The sequence below is a fragment of the Zonotrichia albicollis genome, chromosome 3, assembly GCF_047830755.1.
Source record: "Zonotrichia albicollis isolate bZonAlb1 chromosome 3, bZonAlb1.hap1, whole genome shotgun sequence".
Lineage (NCBI taxonomy): Eukaryota > Metazoa > Chordata > Aves > Passeriformes > Passerellidae > Zonotrichia > Zonotrichia albicollis.
Genome location: NC_133821.1, coordinates 91,056,211 through 91,071,442, shown reverse-complemented (window position 1 = coordinate 91,071,442; position 15,232 = coordinate 91,056,211). Strand labels below are relative to the sequence as shown.

The following is a 15,232-nucleotide window of genomic DNA, read 5'->3' as shown; positions in this document are numbered from 1 at the left end:
GTTGTCAGTGTCAGTCTTCTTTTAGAACTACATCACTTGTGAGTGCAAAAAACCATTCCTAAGAACCCGGTAGCTCTGAGTCTTACTTCATGGAAGACAGGGCATAAACTTCTAAACCACAACTTAAACAAAATATTTAAGCACATCACAGGAGTCAGACCCACACATGAAAACATAAATGTTAGACTTAAAGCTTGGAAACATGGCGTGTGATTATTTATACTGTGAATTTTTTCGAGCACCCATTTTCCCTTTTGTTTTCTTCTGTTTCTTACAATTCAGAAACTCTTGACGATATGTCAAACTTATGAAACTGTTCTGTATTCCCAAGGAGAAAGATTGTAAGTAAAATTTTTGCCCGCCCTGCCCTTAATCTAATAAAATGGGCCTTAAGAAATCTAACTGAAATCTAGAAAACTTGATGCACAAAGGCTGCCAGAAAACAGCATGTAAGTCTAGCACAGTCTTTCCAGTCTCTGCTTAACTGGAATTGGACTTTTACTCCAAGTCCTCCCCACTACAACTCCTATACAGCACAGAAAAGACCAAAATCCCAAAATCAGTCTTTATCTCACTAATTACTATAATGTTTTTCCTTTGTGTGTCTGAAAATACACTAACTGGTATGAACACTTCTACTTCACCACTACTGTAGTTTTCATTTATGAGACCTCAAATATTAAGGTATTATTTTTCTTTGGCAATTTCTTAGTAATGTGTTTAGAAACTTAAACAAACCTGTAACAGATGATAAAGCTCATCAAAATGATCAAGGCCACAGGGTGCAACATGCTGAACTGTGGCTCCTCTGCTTTGTTATCTTGTAGCTATACAGAGAACTTCCCATATTCTTACAGCAAGATCCAGAAAGCTTCCCATGAGAGCTGCACATGTGAAAAAGACACTTTGTGGATTCTGTTGACAGAAGTGAACAGTTGAGCCCTAGACCACAAGAGAAACTACCTACTTTCAGCATTTTGTATAAACTCATGCTAAGCGTGTCTCAGGGAAATTTCCCAAAGACTGCATTAAAAAAAAAAAAAAAGAAAAAAAAAGAAAAAAAAAAGAAAAAAAAAGGGGGGGAAGAAACCAAAAAATGTAACAATATATGAATATGAAAAGTTAAGAAAGCTAGGGTCTTAAAACTTACCAACATCCCATACCTATTCTGCTCTGTAGCCAAAGTCACAGAGGGTGATCAGATATCCCAGAATGACCAGGACAGGCACAAACTGGAAACTTTTTTTCCAGATCTCCAAGAATTTCACCAGACCATCATTTTGTCAGAAGTTTTACAAGTGAAATGTAAGAACTTCCCTCTCTCACTTCCTCAGAAACTGCAATCCTGGAAAAGGCTGGCAAATAGCCACAAGAGTCTCATATAAAACCTGGAATGTTACTTGCATCCAATTTTTACTTCCAAAAGTGGTTTATTTTCACCCTACCATGCAATCCTATCCAGGCATCATAACACGAGGACAAGCCAAACTGTGCTCTTAAGATTCAGTTAGACAAAGTAGTCATGGTTTCAAGTTCCTGTACATTCAGCCATCCAAAATTAGAGTGGATACATAAACTATCATTACAAGAGTTCTGGAAAGCAGCAACTACCAGAAATAAGTTTGCAGTTGTCTTATTGTTTTATACTTTTCATTCATTTCCATTTTCCATGGAACTCTTGGGTTCTATGATTCCCACAAGTCACAGAGCTACCATTAAATATTTCAACACTGGAAATTGTTTATGGTTTCTTAACTCGAAAAATTGTGCAACTATGCAAGCAAGTAGCCATAGAAACTGCGGTAGAGAAAAAAAAAAACAAGTTTCGGCTAGGAAACTGCAGTGTATTTTTAATTCTTGCAAATGTTACTCTATTATATTCTACATGTTAAAAAACATTAAACAGTAACTAACATATATTTCTGTTACGTACTAAAGGACACTTACTACTCTGTTGTATTAAGCATTCCACTTCCTTCTTTGTTTTCTCTTCTCTCCCTTTATCATGCTACCAGTTTCTTCTTTTAGCTTAGGAGCACCTGTATAAAAAAACTTAGAAGAAGAATTCACTCTGTCTAGTTATTTTTATGCAAGAAGATTCTGAGTCAGTTATATTTATTGTCCTGTTAAAAGCCAGCTTTTATGGCATGCTGCTCTTACACTGGCCATAAAGTATTCATATTTCCCAATTCTAGGAACTTTGCTAGGAAGGCATTAAATAAAAAGTCTATGAACACATTTGATGATATAAACTACAGCCTCCATCACTATATAACACAGCTAAAGCAGTCCATGAAACTGGATGGAACCAGAATTTGGAACTGAAATGACTTTAGGTACCCACATCCCATGTGTGGCATGGATCATCATACCCAAAGGGGGAATTGCATTAAGTCCTGTGCCATCTTACACAGACAGTTTCTTGTAACTATTGCTTCCTAGGGATGGTAAGCAATTCCACTGGTATTAGTGAACACAGGACAGAAACACTGAAAAGTTTTCCTCTTTTATCCCAATGTTGGTATTTTATGAAGACTTGAGGGATAAAACTTTCAGGAAGAAAAATACCTCAAAACCATATGACAAATTGTCATTCATCTATTTAGAGGAATCAAGATAAAATATTCCAAATTTGTATCTTTTGTCAATACTATATGCGTAAATGAAGAAGGCTACACTTGTCTTCTCTTTTAAAACAATGATTATAAGTATCTTTCTGTCAAAAGCTTTCACATCCCAAAAATGCCTGAGAGTAGAGTAATGTACTCCTATTTTTAAGACAAAGAACCCAGCCCAAAAAACTGTTCCCAAAGATTTGGCAAAGTATTATGAAGCTACACAGGCTTTGGGGGCTGCATATTTTGTTTTGGGAGGCATTTTGGCTGAACTATTAATCTAATAGTGCACACAAGTCTCCAGTACTTCTGTAACGCTGAGAAAATTTTAATTCAACCAAATAACATACCAACCAAATCCAGAAATGTACAGATCACATCTCCAGTCCTGTAAGGACTGAAAAAATACAGAGCCTAGATAAAGGCAGAAACACTTCTGTTGACTCTGGCATAGAAATGCATCCTCTTGATTTGGAAAACAAAGGCCAAGACCACAAGGTCCCTTGGGAAGCATCTGGTTGGAGATGCACTGGGATACAAGCAAGGCTGTGCAGAGTTACCAGCACATCTGACTGCCAAAACAGCAGGAATACTGCTCTGGACTAGTGAGAAATGTCCCCTTCTCTGCAGCTCACAGCACTCAATTTAGAAACGTCTGCTTTGGCAATTTCATTTATGAAATGTATTTCTATACTTACTTAGCATTATATTAAAAAGTATATTGTTTTAATGCATGTTAAAGAATTGAATCTGTGAAGTACTTTAACCCATAACAACACAGATTTAACATTTTTATCAAATGAAGAAACAAAGTACTGCAAATAAAAAGAAATTTGGACACAAGCCCAACATGCCAATTTATTTTTTATTTTCTTTCTATCAGCAGACTCTACCTTGAACAATTCTTCCTCAAAACCATGCAGATTTCACTGGACAGTACAAGTATTTGCTATAACATCATTCAGGTACATTACTTAGATGATTAAAAAAATCTTCAAACACTGTACTTCAGAAATAAAGATGTTGGAGAACAGCTTTGACAAGATTCCAAAAGGTATGCATTAGTTTTAAAATGGCAAACACTGCTTATTTTTCTTTCCATAACCAAATGATAAACACTGTACCAAAGAAAAACCACACACAGCCACAAATGCTTCATAAATTCAAACATCATATTCATACTTTACCCTTACAGTATTTTAATCTGGTGGTTGCACCTACGGAGACCATCTATTCAGTGACTGCAAACTGTAGCTATAATAAATAATGGATCCACTAAGTCAATGATAAGGTATTACTTTATAAATAACTGCCAATTCCAGTGACACATCAAGACAACATTCCTTACAAACCTTATCACCACTCTACCCAAAGTTCACAAATCCAACAGTAACTACTGAACATACAGAGAGCAAAAGCATACATATAGCCAAACAAGTACCTTAACACAAAATTTCAACATAGATATTTTATGTTGCACACATTAATTCATAAATTAATGCAAAGTTTGGTAAGGTTGTGCTATTCAATGTTTTGGCATCTTGAACATCAAATGGCAAGGATGGACAGCATTAACTTCACTTGCAAATATGGAGAATTTATGGAATGTTTAGATGGGATAAGTAATACATATCCCAAGAGAAAAGCAAATTCACATTGTACTTTTCATAATTAAACCATACTTCTGTAAAATCTGCCCCCGACCAAACCTTTGCACAGTGTTTTAACAAAGAACTGATTTTCCATGCTGACAACTACTGCTTTTATATGTGGGGAAGGTCTGAAGTAGTTTGCTTCTGGTAAAAATTACTCCTCCTTTCAGAGAAAATGACTGAAAATAATCTAGGCCTTCTTTTACAATATTGAAAGCTTGAACTACAGAGATTAATGTAACCACAGACTGACAAAGAATTCCAAGCTACAATTCATGAGCATACTCTTTTCAACCTGGCTGCTTTTCACAGGATACTCTCTCTCTCTTCTCCAAACCCAGCTCCCTCTGAGGCTGCAACAGTGTGGAGCTCTGATGAATCTTTTGAAAGCCTGGTGTAACTTGAACGCTGGCCTCGCTTGTGAGCAACCGTCTTCAGGTTCTCATTCTGAACTGCAGTTGGATTGGAACCCGAGCCAGGGTGCAGGATAATTTGAGATGGATCTCTGATACCTTGGATTTCTTCAAAATTTTGATTAGCTCGATTGCTTGGAGCACTGTTGTTATTTAAGGTGACTGTACTAGGGGTTCTGTTTAAATTATAGACTTTCTGGCAGGCTGGCCAGCTCTCTTCAGGGCTACTTGCTATCAGGCTGCTTTCAGAAGGGCTTTTCTTATCTTCTGAGCAAATAGACATGCGAACCACAGCTGGATCTTGAAGGCCACTAAGGCTGTGTGGAATTCCTCTTTTTGCACTGTGACTGTCATCTTCAAGCTCAATGAGATTTGCCTTTTCAAGCTGTGAATCATCTGCTCCTTCATTGTGGAGGGAATGATTTGGAGAACTTTCATTGGATCTTACACCAGAGTCAGATGAATCTTTCTTATCCAGAAGGGCATCTGTCAAATACTCCTTTGCTTTGATGAAGGTTCTAATAGGTTCAGACCCATGTTCTGGAGATTTGGGCTGCTTCTCTATTTTGATATCTGTTTTCTTATCTTTACCTTCCTTAAGAAGTGGAGTATTATCTGATTCTTCAGTTCCTGACTCATCTTCATCACTGGGAAGTTTCTGATACCGGAGAGTAACTCCCTTAAGTTTTAAATCTGCAGCCTGGAAAATACTTGTTCTTTCCAAAGACTTCTTTCCTGGCAAAAGCTTGGAACCAGACTGATCAGATTTTTCATCTTCTTCTGTTATAGGATCCAAAGGAGATGCATCATTAGTAGAAACACCTGAAGTACTGTAATCAACATCATTCCTCTTCAGCAAAAAGGACTTTCTTCCATCATCCTGTTTCTGTTCACCATCTTTTCCTTTTTCCTGTTCTGCATTGGAGTGCAGGGAGCCCCCTGACGTGCTCTGGCCCATGTAGAAAGCACTTGAGCTATGAGGGGAGGACCTCCCACTTACTGTGGTAGAATTGGCACCTCCTTCTAACTGGGACATTTGAGCAATATACTCTCTATATGCATCTCTGTACTCTGCCTGCACCTTGTCTGTAAGCTTTGATATTTCAATACTAGAATCTTGAGAGTTAAGACTTGAAAGACTTGGAGTTCTACGAGTTTGTGACTGGAAAAAAAAAAAGAAGAGAAAAAGGTAACAGTTAAATGAACCATCTATTTTTACTTTTATCAATCTTCTTAGATGAAATAACTCAGAGCATTAAATATGTACTTAAATTATTCTTTTCATTGCTGCAAATAAGATTATGCAAGTGAAATTGTAAACACTATAATTAAATATGCTTACTATAAACATATATATGGAATCACACACACAAACTAAACCGAGAAAATATTCCTATTCTCGGTTCCCGTAATTTCCACAAAATAAGCATTTCATCCAGTGTATTTGAGACTAACTCTTGAATGTATAAAGACTGGATTTGTATGTCAAGATGGGCTTTTCTAATACATTTCATACATTTACAAAATTTGCATTTTATATTAGAAAGACAGCAAAAATTCATCTAAATGTTGAACAAATCTCAAAAACATATTTAAAAGACCTCCACCACACATACTTCAATATATCCTGGCAAAATTCCACATATCTGTTTTCAGAAAAATCAGTTTTCTGACAAACATAACCCTCTTTGCCCCCATGTCTGCTTTTAGAATTTGGTTTTACTTCTCACTACCCTACTCTGATATCATTGGTAACAAATTAAAACTAATTTCCCCAAGTGCAGTCTGTTTTGCCAATGATGGTCCCTAGTGAGAGATCTCTCCCTGCAGTTATCTTGTCCCACAAGCCTTCCATTATATTTCCTCTCCCCTGTCCAACTGAGGAGGGCACTGATAAAGGAATTTTGGTGGGCACCTGGCATCCTGCCAGGGCCAACTCACCACAACAGAAAAGTTGAACTACAAGTCAGTGTTGACTTAAAAAATTCTAACAGGTGAATTTTAATGTTTTCTTAAGGACAAACCACCCTTCTCATTCCTTTGATTCAACTTTAGATAATTATACAGGCATCAGAAGCACTGTTTATTCAAATGCATCAAATGTTGTAATGCCACTTTGGTCTAGAAAAAACATACATTGATACTCCATGGAAATAGGTAGCAAGGGCAATTGGTATCCTACAAACAAACACAGGCATGCATGCACACACTCAGAAGTATCTGGGACAGAAATCTATCTCTGGGATATATATCCCAAACCCACTTTCACAATGTGGATTACTGAAAGTATCACCTATGGTTAGGAATTTGGGGTGTCTTTTTATTTTGTTGCACCTTCAAGATTTTATCATTTACTTTTAGAGATGAAAAGGGCTCACCCCTCTGGGTTTGCTGTTTCTTTTTGTTTTTAATTCTAACCACTACTTAGCCACCAACTGATTAGTCTTATTTCTTAAGGATAGACAAATAAAAACCCAACACTTGATGTGGGCTCATAAGATACAGAAGAAAACTGACCACAGCCTATGGCAGAAACCACAGCTGGAGAAGGATGTCAGTTCTGGAGTATATGAACAGGTTATGCATTGTAAGGACAAGGTTCTGATGTCATGGAGCACTGTCTATTTTCAAAAACCTAACAAATACATTTGTTGAATGGGCTAATGTCTGGTTAGCACATACCTAAAATATTTAATACACAAAGCCTGAATAATACAATAATCAGAAGCCTTGGAAGACACCACCCTAGGCTAGATGAGAAAGGCATGATAGCTTTAGGTTGTTTGTCATGAAGAGTGATTACTGGAACAGATGAGTACTTTTGAGATGGCAAAAATTAAAGACTTCAACTCAGAGTATGGTTAGAGTTTACATCTCTGCAGCACTAGGCTTTACCTAGACTGAGAACTGAAAGCATCTGAACTATCCTAGAGACTTATTTCTTGACTTGTCTAAGACTGGAAAAAACCTCTTTTCCATACAGGTGACCAAGCAGAATACATTTCTCTATTAAATACCTGCCAACTTAAATTACTGTGGCGTGGAGGAGCTTCATCAAGACCAATTGTGTTGAGTTCTTCAAAGCTGAAGTTCAGTGTGTAGGGAGCTTGGCCAGCAAGCCCTGTCAGCTCGGTGTGAGGCAGCTCGGTGCTGTGGCCAGGGCGGCGAGTGAGGTCACTGTGAGGAATCGCAGCTGTACCGTGCTCTGCTGCGCCACGAGGGTCTTCCTGAGCAGCCTGATTTTCTGCAGTTCTCATTTCAAGTATCTTAACGTGCAAAGAGAGACAGTTTAAATGGAATTGCATAAATAGAAGTTCTCAAAACTGATAAACAAGAATTCCATTAAAAATAGGAATGAGGAATTCACAGCTGCAAATGTGTACCTGTATATGAAGTTTTGACTACAAAAAGTTGAAAAATCACTTGCTAATTCTTTTGTATTTGCAAATTATTCTTATTGCTGCTCAAACCCTTGAGAGAACCCACATACCACAAAAATACTTAAATTCTTGTAAAACTACTAAGTGATAAATTACAAATTTTAAAGCAAAACCAAACACTTCATATCTAACAATAAATCTCATCATGTAATTCTTGATGTTTTCAAGACTGACTTACAGTTGAGAGACACACTGTTATTTCAAGAAAGAAAACTGGAAGTAGTCTAAAAATACTTAAGAGAAAACTCAGTTCTCTGTGATGCATAACCCTCACTGTAACAGCCTGCCTGCCCAATTCCTTGCACTTATTATTACATATACTTTGAATTCCCTGACTAACTTCAACAGTGGGACAGAGATTTAAAAAAGAGTTAGAGTTCTGACCATTTCATTAAAATAAGCAAATTTCAAAAAGGGAACCCACACAGGAAAAAAAAGATCCCACAAAAAAAGAGGTAAAAAACTTCAGAGTTCACAATCAATAAGATGCAAATTCATAGGCAAACAGTTACTCATTAGTGCTTAAGACAAAGTAACAAAATAGCAGATGCATTCATGCTTTAAGTCAATACTTACAAACTTAAACATGATGACAATAAGGAAGCAATCAGAAGAAAGAAAGACTCATATTAAAAAAGACTAATTTATGATGACCTGAACACTGAACAGAAAGTCTTACCATGCTCCTGAACAGGTGCCAGTCACCAAAATTCATATTCATTTCTTTTTTCAGTTCATCAATGTTGCACTGAGCCAAGACACGACCATTTATATTTGCCTAAAAAATTACAACTAAACAATGTAAATTATGGATACAAGAATTATGGCACAGCAGCAACAGACTAAAAAAAAAGGAGAGGTAAAGCTGGATGCAGACTACTAGTGAAATTTCCCAAAGTCACTATTAAGTCCAATTCTACATAAAACCATACGTTTTTATACAAGTATATTTAGTGATAATTGCTGATGGACAAGAAACACCTATGTATCATGGAAAAAAATGGAAATATTAAATCCATTAAAAATGTGTATAAAAAAGGCAATATGATGGTGTCCTATATATAGACATGAGGAAATAACATGTAAGTGGTGGAAAATTTCAGGGACAATAAGCCACACTGATCTGCTTATATTTCTCCAACTCAGAACAGAAATGGACTGCAGACACCTAAGCATTTGAAGATAATGAGACAATGAAGTCCCAAGCAGCATCTGACCTCTGGCTTCAGGCATCTGAGATCAAGTACTGCCTCCATTAAGTTCCCTCTCTGCATGAAACAGGCTTACATTCCTTCCATCATCAGAAATTCCCAGGGATAGAAGATTACACATCTTTCTACTGCTCATCATCAATCAGAGATCAACACAGAAGTGCTTAAACAAGATCTGTATTCCTTATATTTGGCATGTTTATATAGTGCTTAACTTCCAAAAGCACCAAATTCAACACAGAACCATTTTCATTACATAACAACGAGAGGTATTTATCTTTATACCATATATCAGTGCATGGACAGAATGTAAAACCATGTCTTAGGAGAGCAGCCAGGAAATGGAAGACCTAAGTTGAGAGCTCTGCTTATACTGAGGGATCTCAATGGTTTTCTACCCGTATCCCAGCAGATGGTCTTAGTCAAACCAGGAAAGAGACCAGGCTGAGCCATTTTCTTCCTTCTTTTTTGCATGATATCCCTTGTAATTCTTACAATGCAAGAATATAAATAAGAGGAATCTCTTTAGGGACAACTGATGAGCACATCCTTCTTTCAGTCTGGAGCAAAGGAAGCAACTAAAATTTTTTGCAGCTTTAGTTAATGACCTGCAATCTAGCATCCTGTTTCTTGTTTTGAGTAACTCTGCTGAAGCTTCCTATGAAAAACCTGTCTCTTAATCCTTGAATCAAATTCTTCCTTATTAAGGTACGATAGGTTCCAGGACAAAGTGAGCTCAATAAATCCACTAATGACAACCTTTATATTTTTCCGTTTTTCGTAAAAAAGAGCACACAGAATTGTGAAAAAAAAAGTTCAAGAGCAAAAAACAATTCAGTGTTAATGTATCTATCACAGAAAAGAGGAAAGACAGAAAAATATACAGTAATCTCTTTCTGAAACAAATAGATGTGGACTGTGATAAAGAAATGAACCATCTTCACCACTCATTTACAACAGGAGAGATGTGCCAATTTTTCACAGAGAAAAAAGTAAGGGATACTGCTACCTAGATATAGAAGACCTTTGCAACCCTTTTTATTTTTTCATTACATATGGCAATTTTGAAAACATTTTTCCTGCTTCTTTTCTCAGAATAACTAGTCTTATCAGCATTTATAGTTCTGAGTGTTTGTCCTTTTCAACAGAGCGTTTTCTCTGAAAAATGAATGCTTGTATTAAAATGTCCTCCAAACTTGTCATGCACAGAACTTAGGATGTTATTTTAACATCTGATGTTTTTAATAAACATTTTCAAGAAAAGAGGTAACTAAATATTTTCTTCTTCTTGTGTCCTCTTCCATGTTTAGGAACTAAGCACATAAATGAAATTCAGCTGATACCTTTTTTATAGTTGAAGAGTACTGAGGTAGCATGCTCTGGTCCAGACCATCTATCTGCTTTAGCTTCTCACACACAGCTTCCACACTCATTGTGCTCAGAGATACATGGGATGCTCCTGTGGCTGACCCTGTGCCTGCTCCCTGTAAGTGAGAAAACATGCACATAAGACTTGTTCCAGTACTCAGTACACCCAGAAATTCACAATACACACTAACACAAATCAAGCTGTGTTCAACTATATTTTAAAATCAAGATATGAGAATAAGAATGCATAGGCATTTTTAATTATTATCAGAATATCTATATATTGGGAAACATTCATTATATGTATTTATAAGAGAAAAAAACCAGCACCTTGAGTCCTGCCTTTGTGACAAAATAACCCTCTTACATAATTTCAAGTAAAAAAACCATAAAAATCAGAAATATTAAGTACAGGTTAATCAATTTACAATGCAGTTTCACTCACAAATTTTCTCCTAACTTTAGCAGTTACTTTGGTTTTGGGATGTTTGGGGTTTTTTTCTCAAATAATGCAGATACAACTTAGATTTTTCTGTCTTAAAATCTCCTGGTTTATTATCAGACAAAGATGACCTAAAACTCAAAGACGTTCAAAACAAAGGTAACTCCTCAACTACTTGGATTAATTTTAACAATATCTGTTTATTTTCCAGAGGTTCCTTCAGCTCTATTTATGCAAGATCAGCTAAGGGGCTGTGCACCACAGTACTGAAACAGCAGCACTGCAAATGCCCTACAAGTTACTATGAGGATGCTTCATGTACCCCAAACTTCGGAAAGATTCAGGTAGAAATTATTTCTAATTATTCAGCTCTGTAACACAAGAGTTGTCCTGTTAATGTTGCTACCTTTGGGAATTTCAAAGGAAGGGTGGAAAACTAAAACAAATGCATCTGCAGGTAGACAGTATATTAGGGCAGTATGTTCTTTAAAAAAAACCACATTCCCCCTGGATGGGAACCCATGCAGTTACACTAGTGATTCCAGATTTCAAAAAGCAAAATCAGAATCAGTTCTAGCAGTTAAAAATATTTGTATGCTCTCCACTTGTGAGGGAGGTTGCACCTTCCCTTTTTTCTTAAAACTAAAATTTGGGTGCAGCATTGTAGACTGTGCATAAAACAGCTCATTTTGGGAGGATGCAAAAGAGCTTCTAAGCTTCAGAGGTCACCACCACGTGCACAAGCCCTGGGATGTAAAAGTGCATTTTGACTATCCAGTTAATTAAGTTTTATTACATTCCTCAAATCACCAATGAAGACTGATTTTGGAGTTGTAATATTGTCTCCCATTTTTATTTAATTATTGGAAGATGTTTAATCTTTCAGAATTAATATAAATACTAGATAAATTACTAGATAATTTACTAAATTACTAAATCTCCATCTCAAGAGTTATCACAGAGAATGCCATTAACCTTATCTGAATTATCTAAACCAGGATATTTACAAAGAATTTATTCAACTAGTAATTCCAAGGCAGCAATCCAAAACCCCATTATCTACTACCTCAGAGTTCTGACTTACTGTTATCAAAGATATCCTGATCTGGGGAGCTAGGCACACTCCTAGCTACTCTGAGTTTCAAAGTTTAGGTAATATTACATGTAATTCCCCTAAAGTTCTCCACCAGATGTCCTTGAAATGGACTTTAAAGTGTGTAACTATCAGCTTCATTTGGGAACACTACTGGGGGTTGTAGGGAATTTGAGCCTGGCAGCTCACACACTTGCCTGGTAATAGCTGGGGCACCAATCTTTGTTCCTTTAACCATTCCTAATTTTTTTTATGTCATGTCAATTGGATAATAAACAAACAAAGGATATATCCCATTTTCTGGGAAGGCAATCTACCTAAATTACTCCAGAAAAATTAAACATTTCACTTCCACTTCACTCTAGGCACTTAAACTAGGGCTTGGTACTCCTTTAGAGAACATGCCAGCTACATTTCATATACTGCAATGTCTAAAGGACAAATTTTAGATCTTAATTTAGTATGATTTTTAGCACATCTAAAATCTGTATCATGTCGAGGATATAAGCCAATCATCAAAATGATGAAAATGACAGAATGAAGCTTCATCCATAATCTATTTATCATATATCTCTTTTATAAATCTTTAATTTTCCTCTTTAAGAGATCACTGTGGGTTTTTCTTCAGAATACCAGCCTGTGATCCATTATTTCCTCATAAACACACTATTTACTATTGGCATGAGTTAGATAATACATCAACAAAGACAAGATACTAAGTTAATTCAAATCTTAATTATTTTTTGAAAGAAGGCTTATCAATTAAAACAAAAGAAACTGTTATAGCCAAAATTACTTTGTGGCACCACTAAAATAAATGGTCCCTAAGCAACATGTGTTAGCAATTGCCTTTGTTCTCAGAATCTATCAAACACATTATCTAAGATATACCCAGAAATAAATGAAGAAAAGTTTTACACACATCTAATTTAACAGATTCTCGTTCAGATCAAAATATTTTTCTAACAATCAAGGACAAGCAATTCTTTCTGCATGCATTAAGACCTAGTTTAGAAACTTTGCTTTCAGTGTATAAAAAAGATACATAAAAGCTGAAATATTTAGACTATTTTTGTTAAAGTGTGAACTGTTTGAAATAGATGCACATTAATCCAAATCATTCTTTATGAAAAGCACTCTCTGAAGAATAAGTAATGTAATAGCTTTAGGGATATTGTCATCATGTAAGTGAATTAAAACTGTACTTAAACTGACACATTTTTCAGCCTTAGTGGTTTTGTTAGAGATGCTTAGAGAACATTAGTCTGAAAAGTATTTGCCATGCAAAAGCTAAAAGCAGCTTGTCAAAACAAACCTCAAGGCTAGTAATGAGCATTAGTTTACAGACAGCCCAGCATGAAGCACCAGTATGATAGCTTCTGGAATGACTCTGAAACAAGTGAATGAGAATTCACAGGAATTGGCTGTACCTGTCTGTTTTTGTTTAACTCAGACTTACACAGCTTTGAGAAAAGGACAAAACAGAATTAAAAGAAACAACAGCTTAAAGTGATATCACAAAGGTCAAACATACAGAGAACATGCTTTGAAGTAAACAGGAAATCAGGGTTAGGATAGACACAGGATATTTTCATAATGTGATGAAACTTTTAAAATAGGTCTTAAAAATATACATTTAGGATATGCTATACAAATACTATTTTCATGAGCAGACAATTCTGTTTTGCATTTGTAAAAAAACCACTTGCTATATTCTGTTTTTCATAAAGGTTTCGATTGTTTTTGACAGAAAATCCTCCTTTTAATGAAACATTCTCCTGCCATCTCAAGATCCCATTATACTACCAGTGTACCTCAAATAACTTTTCAAACTTCTATCTAATCAAATCTGCCAACATCCCTCACCCCCACTCGCCCAAAAAAGCCCCAAAAACAAACCAGCACCACCCACAGAATAGAAAAGTTATTTCTTATAAGCACAAATATTCAAAGCACAAAAATGCTACACAAAAGCACTGGAAAATCTGTAAGAAAACTCCCATGCCATACATTTCCATTCATGCTCAAACTTCTGAAAAGTACTTAAGAAGTACTCTATGTTTATCTATACTACATGCTCTGAGCCACATTAGTCCTCATTCAAAGCACACATAATATTACATCTTATGGATTATATATTCAGTGCAGTATGAAAAAATGTATTTAAACAAAGTAATCATATTGGAACAAGCTACTTCCTAAGAAGTCAAAATCAACAATGCAAATTAAAGCACAAAATCAAGTTTATGGCAGATAAGCACTGCTAATGCTAGTTTGATTTCTAACACAAAAGGGGATTCTGTGAACCATTCCATGTTACCATTCCATGACTGGTAACACTGCAATCCACTTATAAACTCTTCAAAAGGGCATTCTAGAAATTTTTGCAGTTATTAAAAAATAAGCATCTGTACAGTAAAACCAGCAGAAATGCATGTTTGTCTCCATCACAGATGTCAAAGGCTGGTATCTTAAGACTATTTTCATTAGTGGTTCAAGCTGATAACTTAAAATTTGCAATGCACCTTCATGCTGATACAACTAAATAGATGGTATTTGGTCAACTCACCAGTTTGACATCTATGTTTTGATCCATTCAGCAAAGAACGGTAAACTATGGTCTGAGACAGACAAGTTTTATCATCAGCAACAGAATCTAAGTATGGAAGGTGGCTAAAGTAAAATGCTTGATACAGGATGACTATACTCAAAATATTCCTGATTTTTACTAAGCTAACCTGAACTTCCACAGATATTATGAGACTAATGGTGGTGGTCTGGAATTTCAGGATTTGCTCACTCCAGCATCAGACTGACAACAGCAGACCCATAACTAGATCACATAACAGCCTCTACACAGCTCTGTCAACTCATGCAATAAGCAGAAATTATGATGTGTGTGAAAAAAAATTATACTCCTGAGTAATCCTGTTTTTTCACCCTGTTATGACTCAAACATTCAAAACAATGATTATTCTCTATTTTACACAGGAGTTGC

The 15,232-nt window shown here is 36.0% G+C and overlaps 1 protein-coding gene across 3 annotated transcripts in view; it reads right to left on the bottom strand.

Moving 5' to 3' along the window:
* Window positions 1-3,437: 3,437 nt before the first annotated feature.
* Window positions 3,438-15,232, bottom strand: part of KIDINS220 (kinase D interacting substrate 220) — a 74,985-nt gene continuing 63,190 nt past the window's right edge. For all 3 annotated transcript variants that reach the window (XM_074538120.1, XM_074538121.1, XM_074538122.1), the window contains 4 exons: window positions 10,675-10,815; window positions 8,800-8,898; window positions 7,698-7,946; window positions 3,438-5,842 (listed from right to left, as the gene is read on the bottom strand). In XM_074538120.1, the coding sequence (XP_074394221.1) occupies window positions 4,574-5,842; window positions 7,698-7,946; window positions 8,800-8,898; window positions 10,675-10,815 (1,758 nt within the window). In that variant the 3' untranslated portion in view covers window positions 3,438-4,573. The remainder of the gene's footprint in view (window positions 5,843-7,697; window positions 7,947-8,799; window positions 8,899-10,674; window positions 10,816-15,232) is intronic.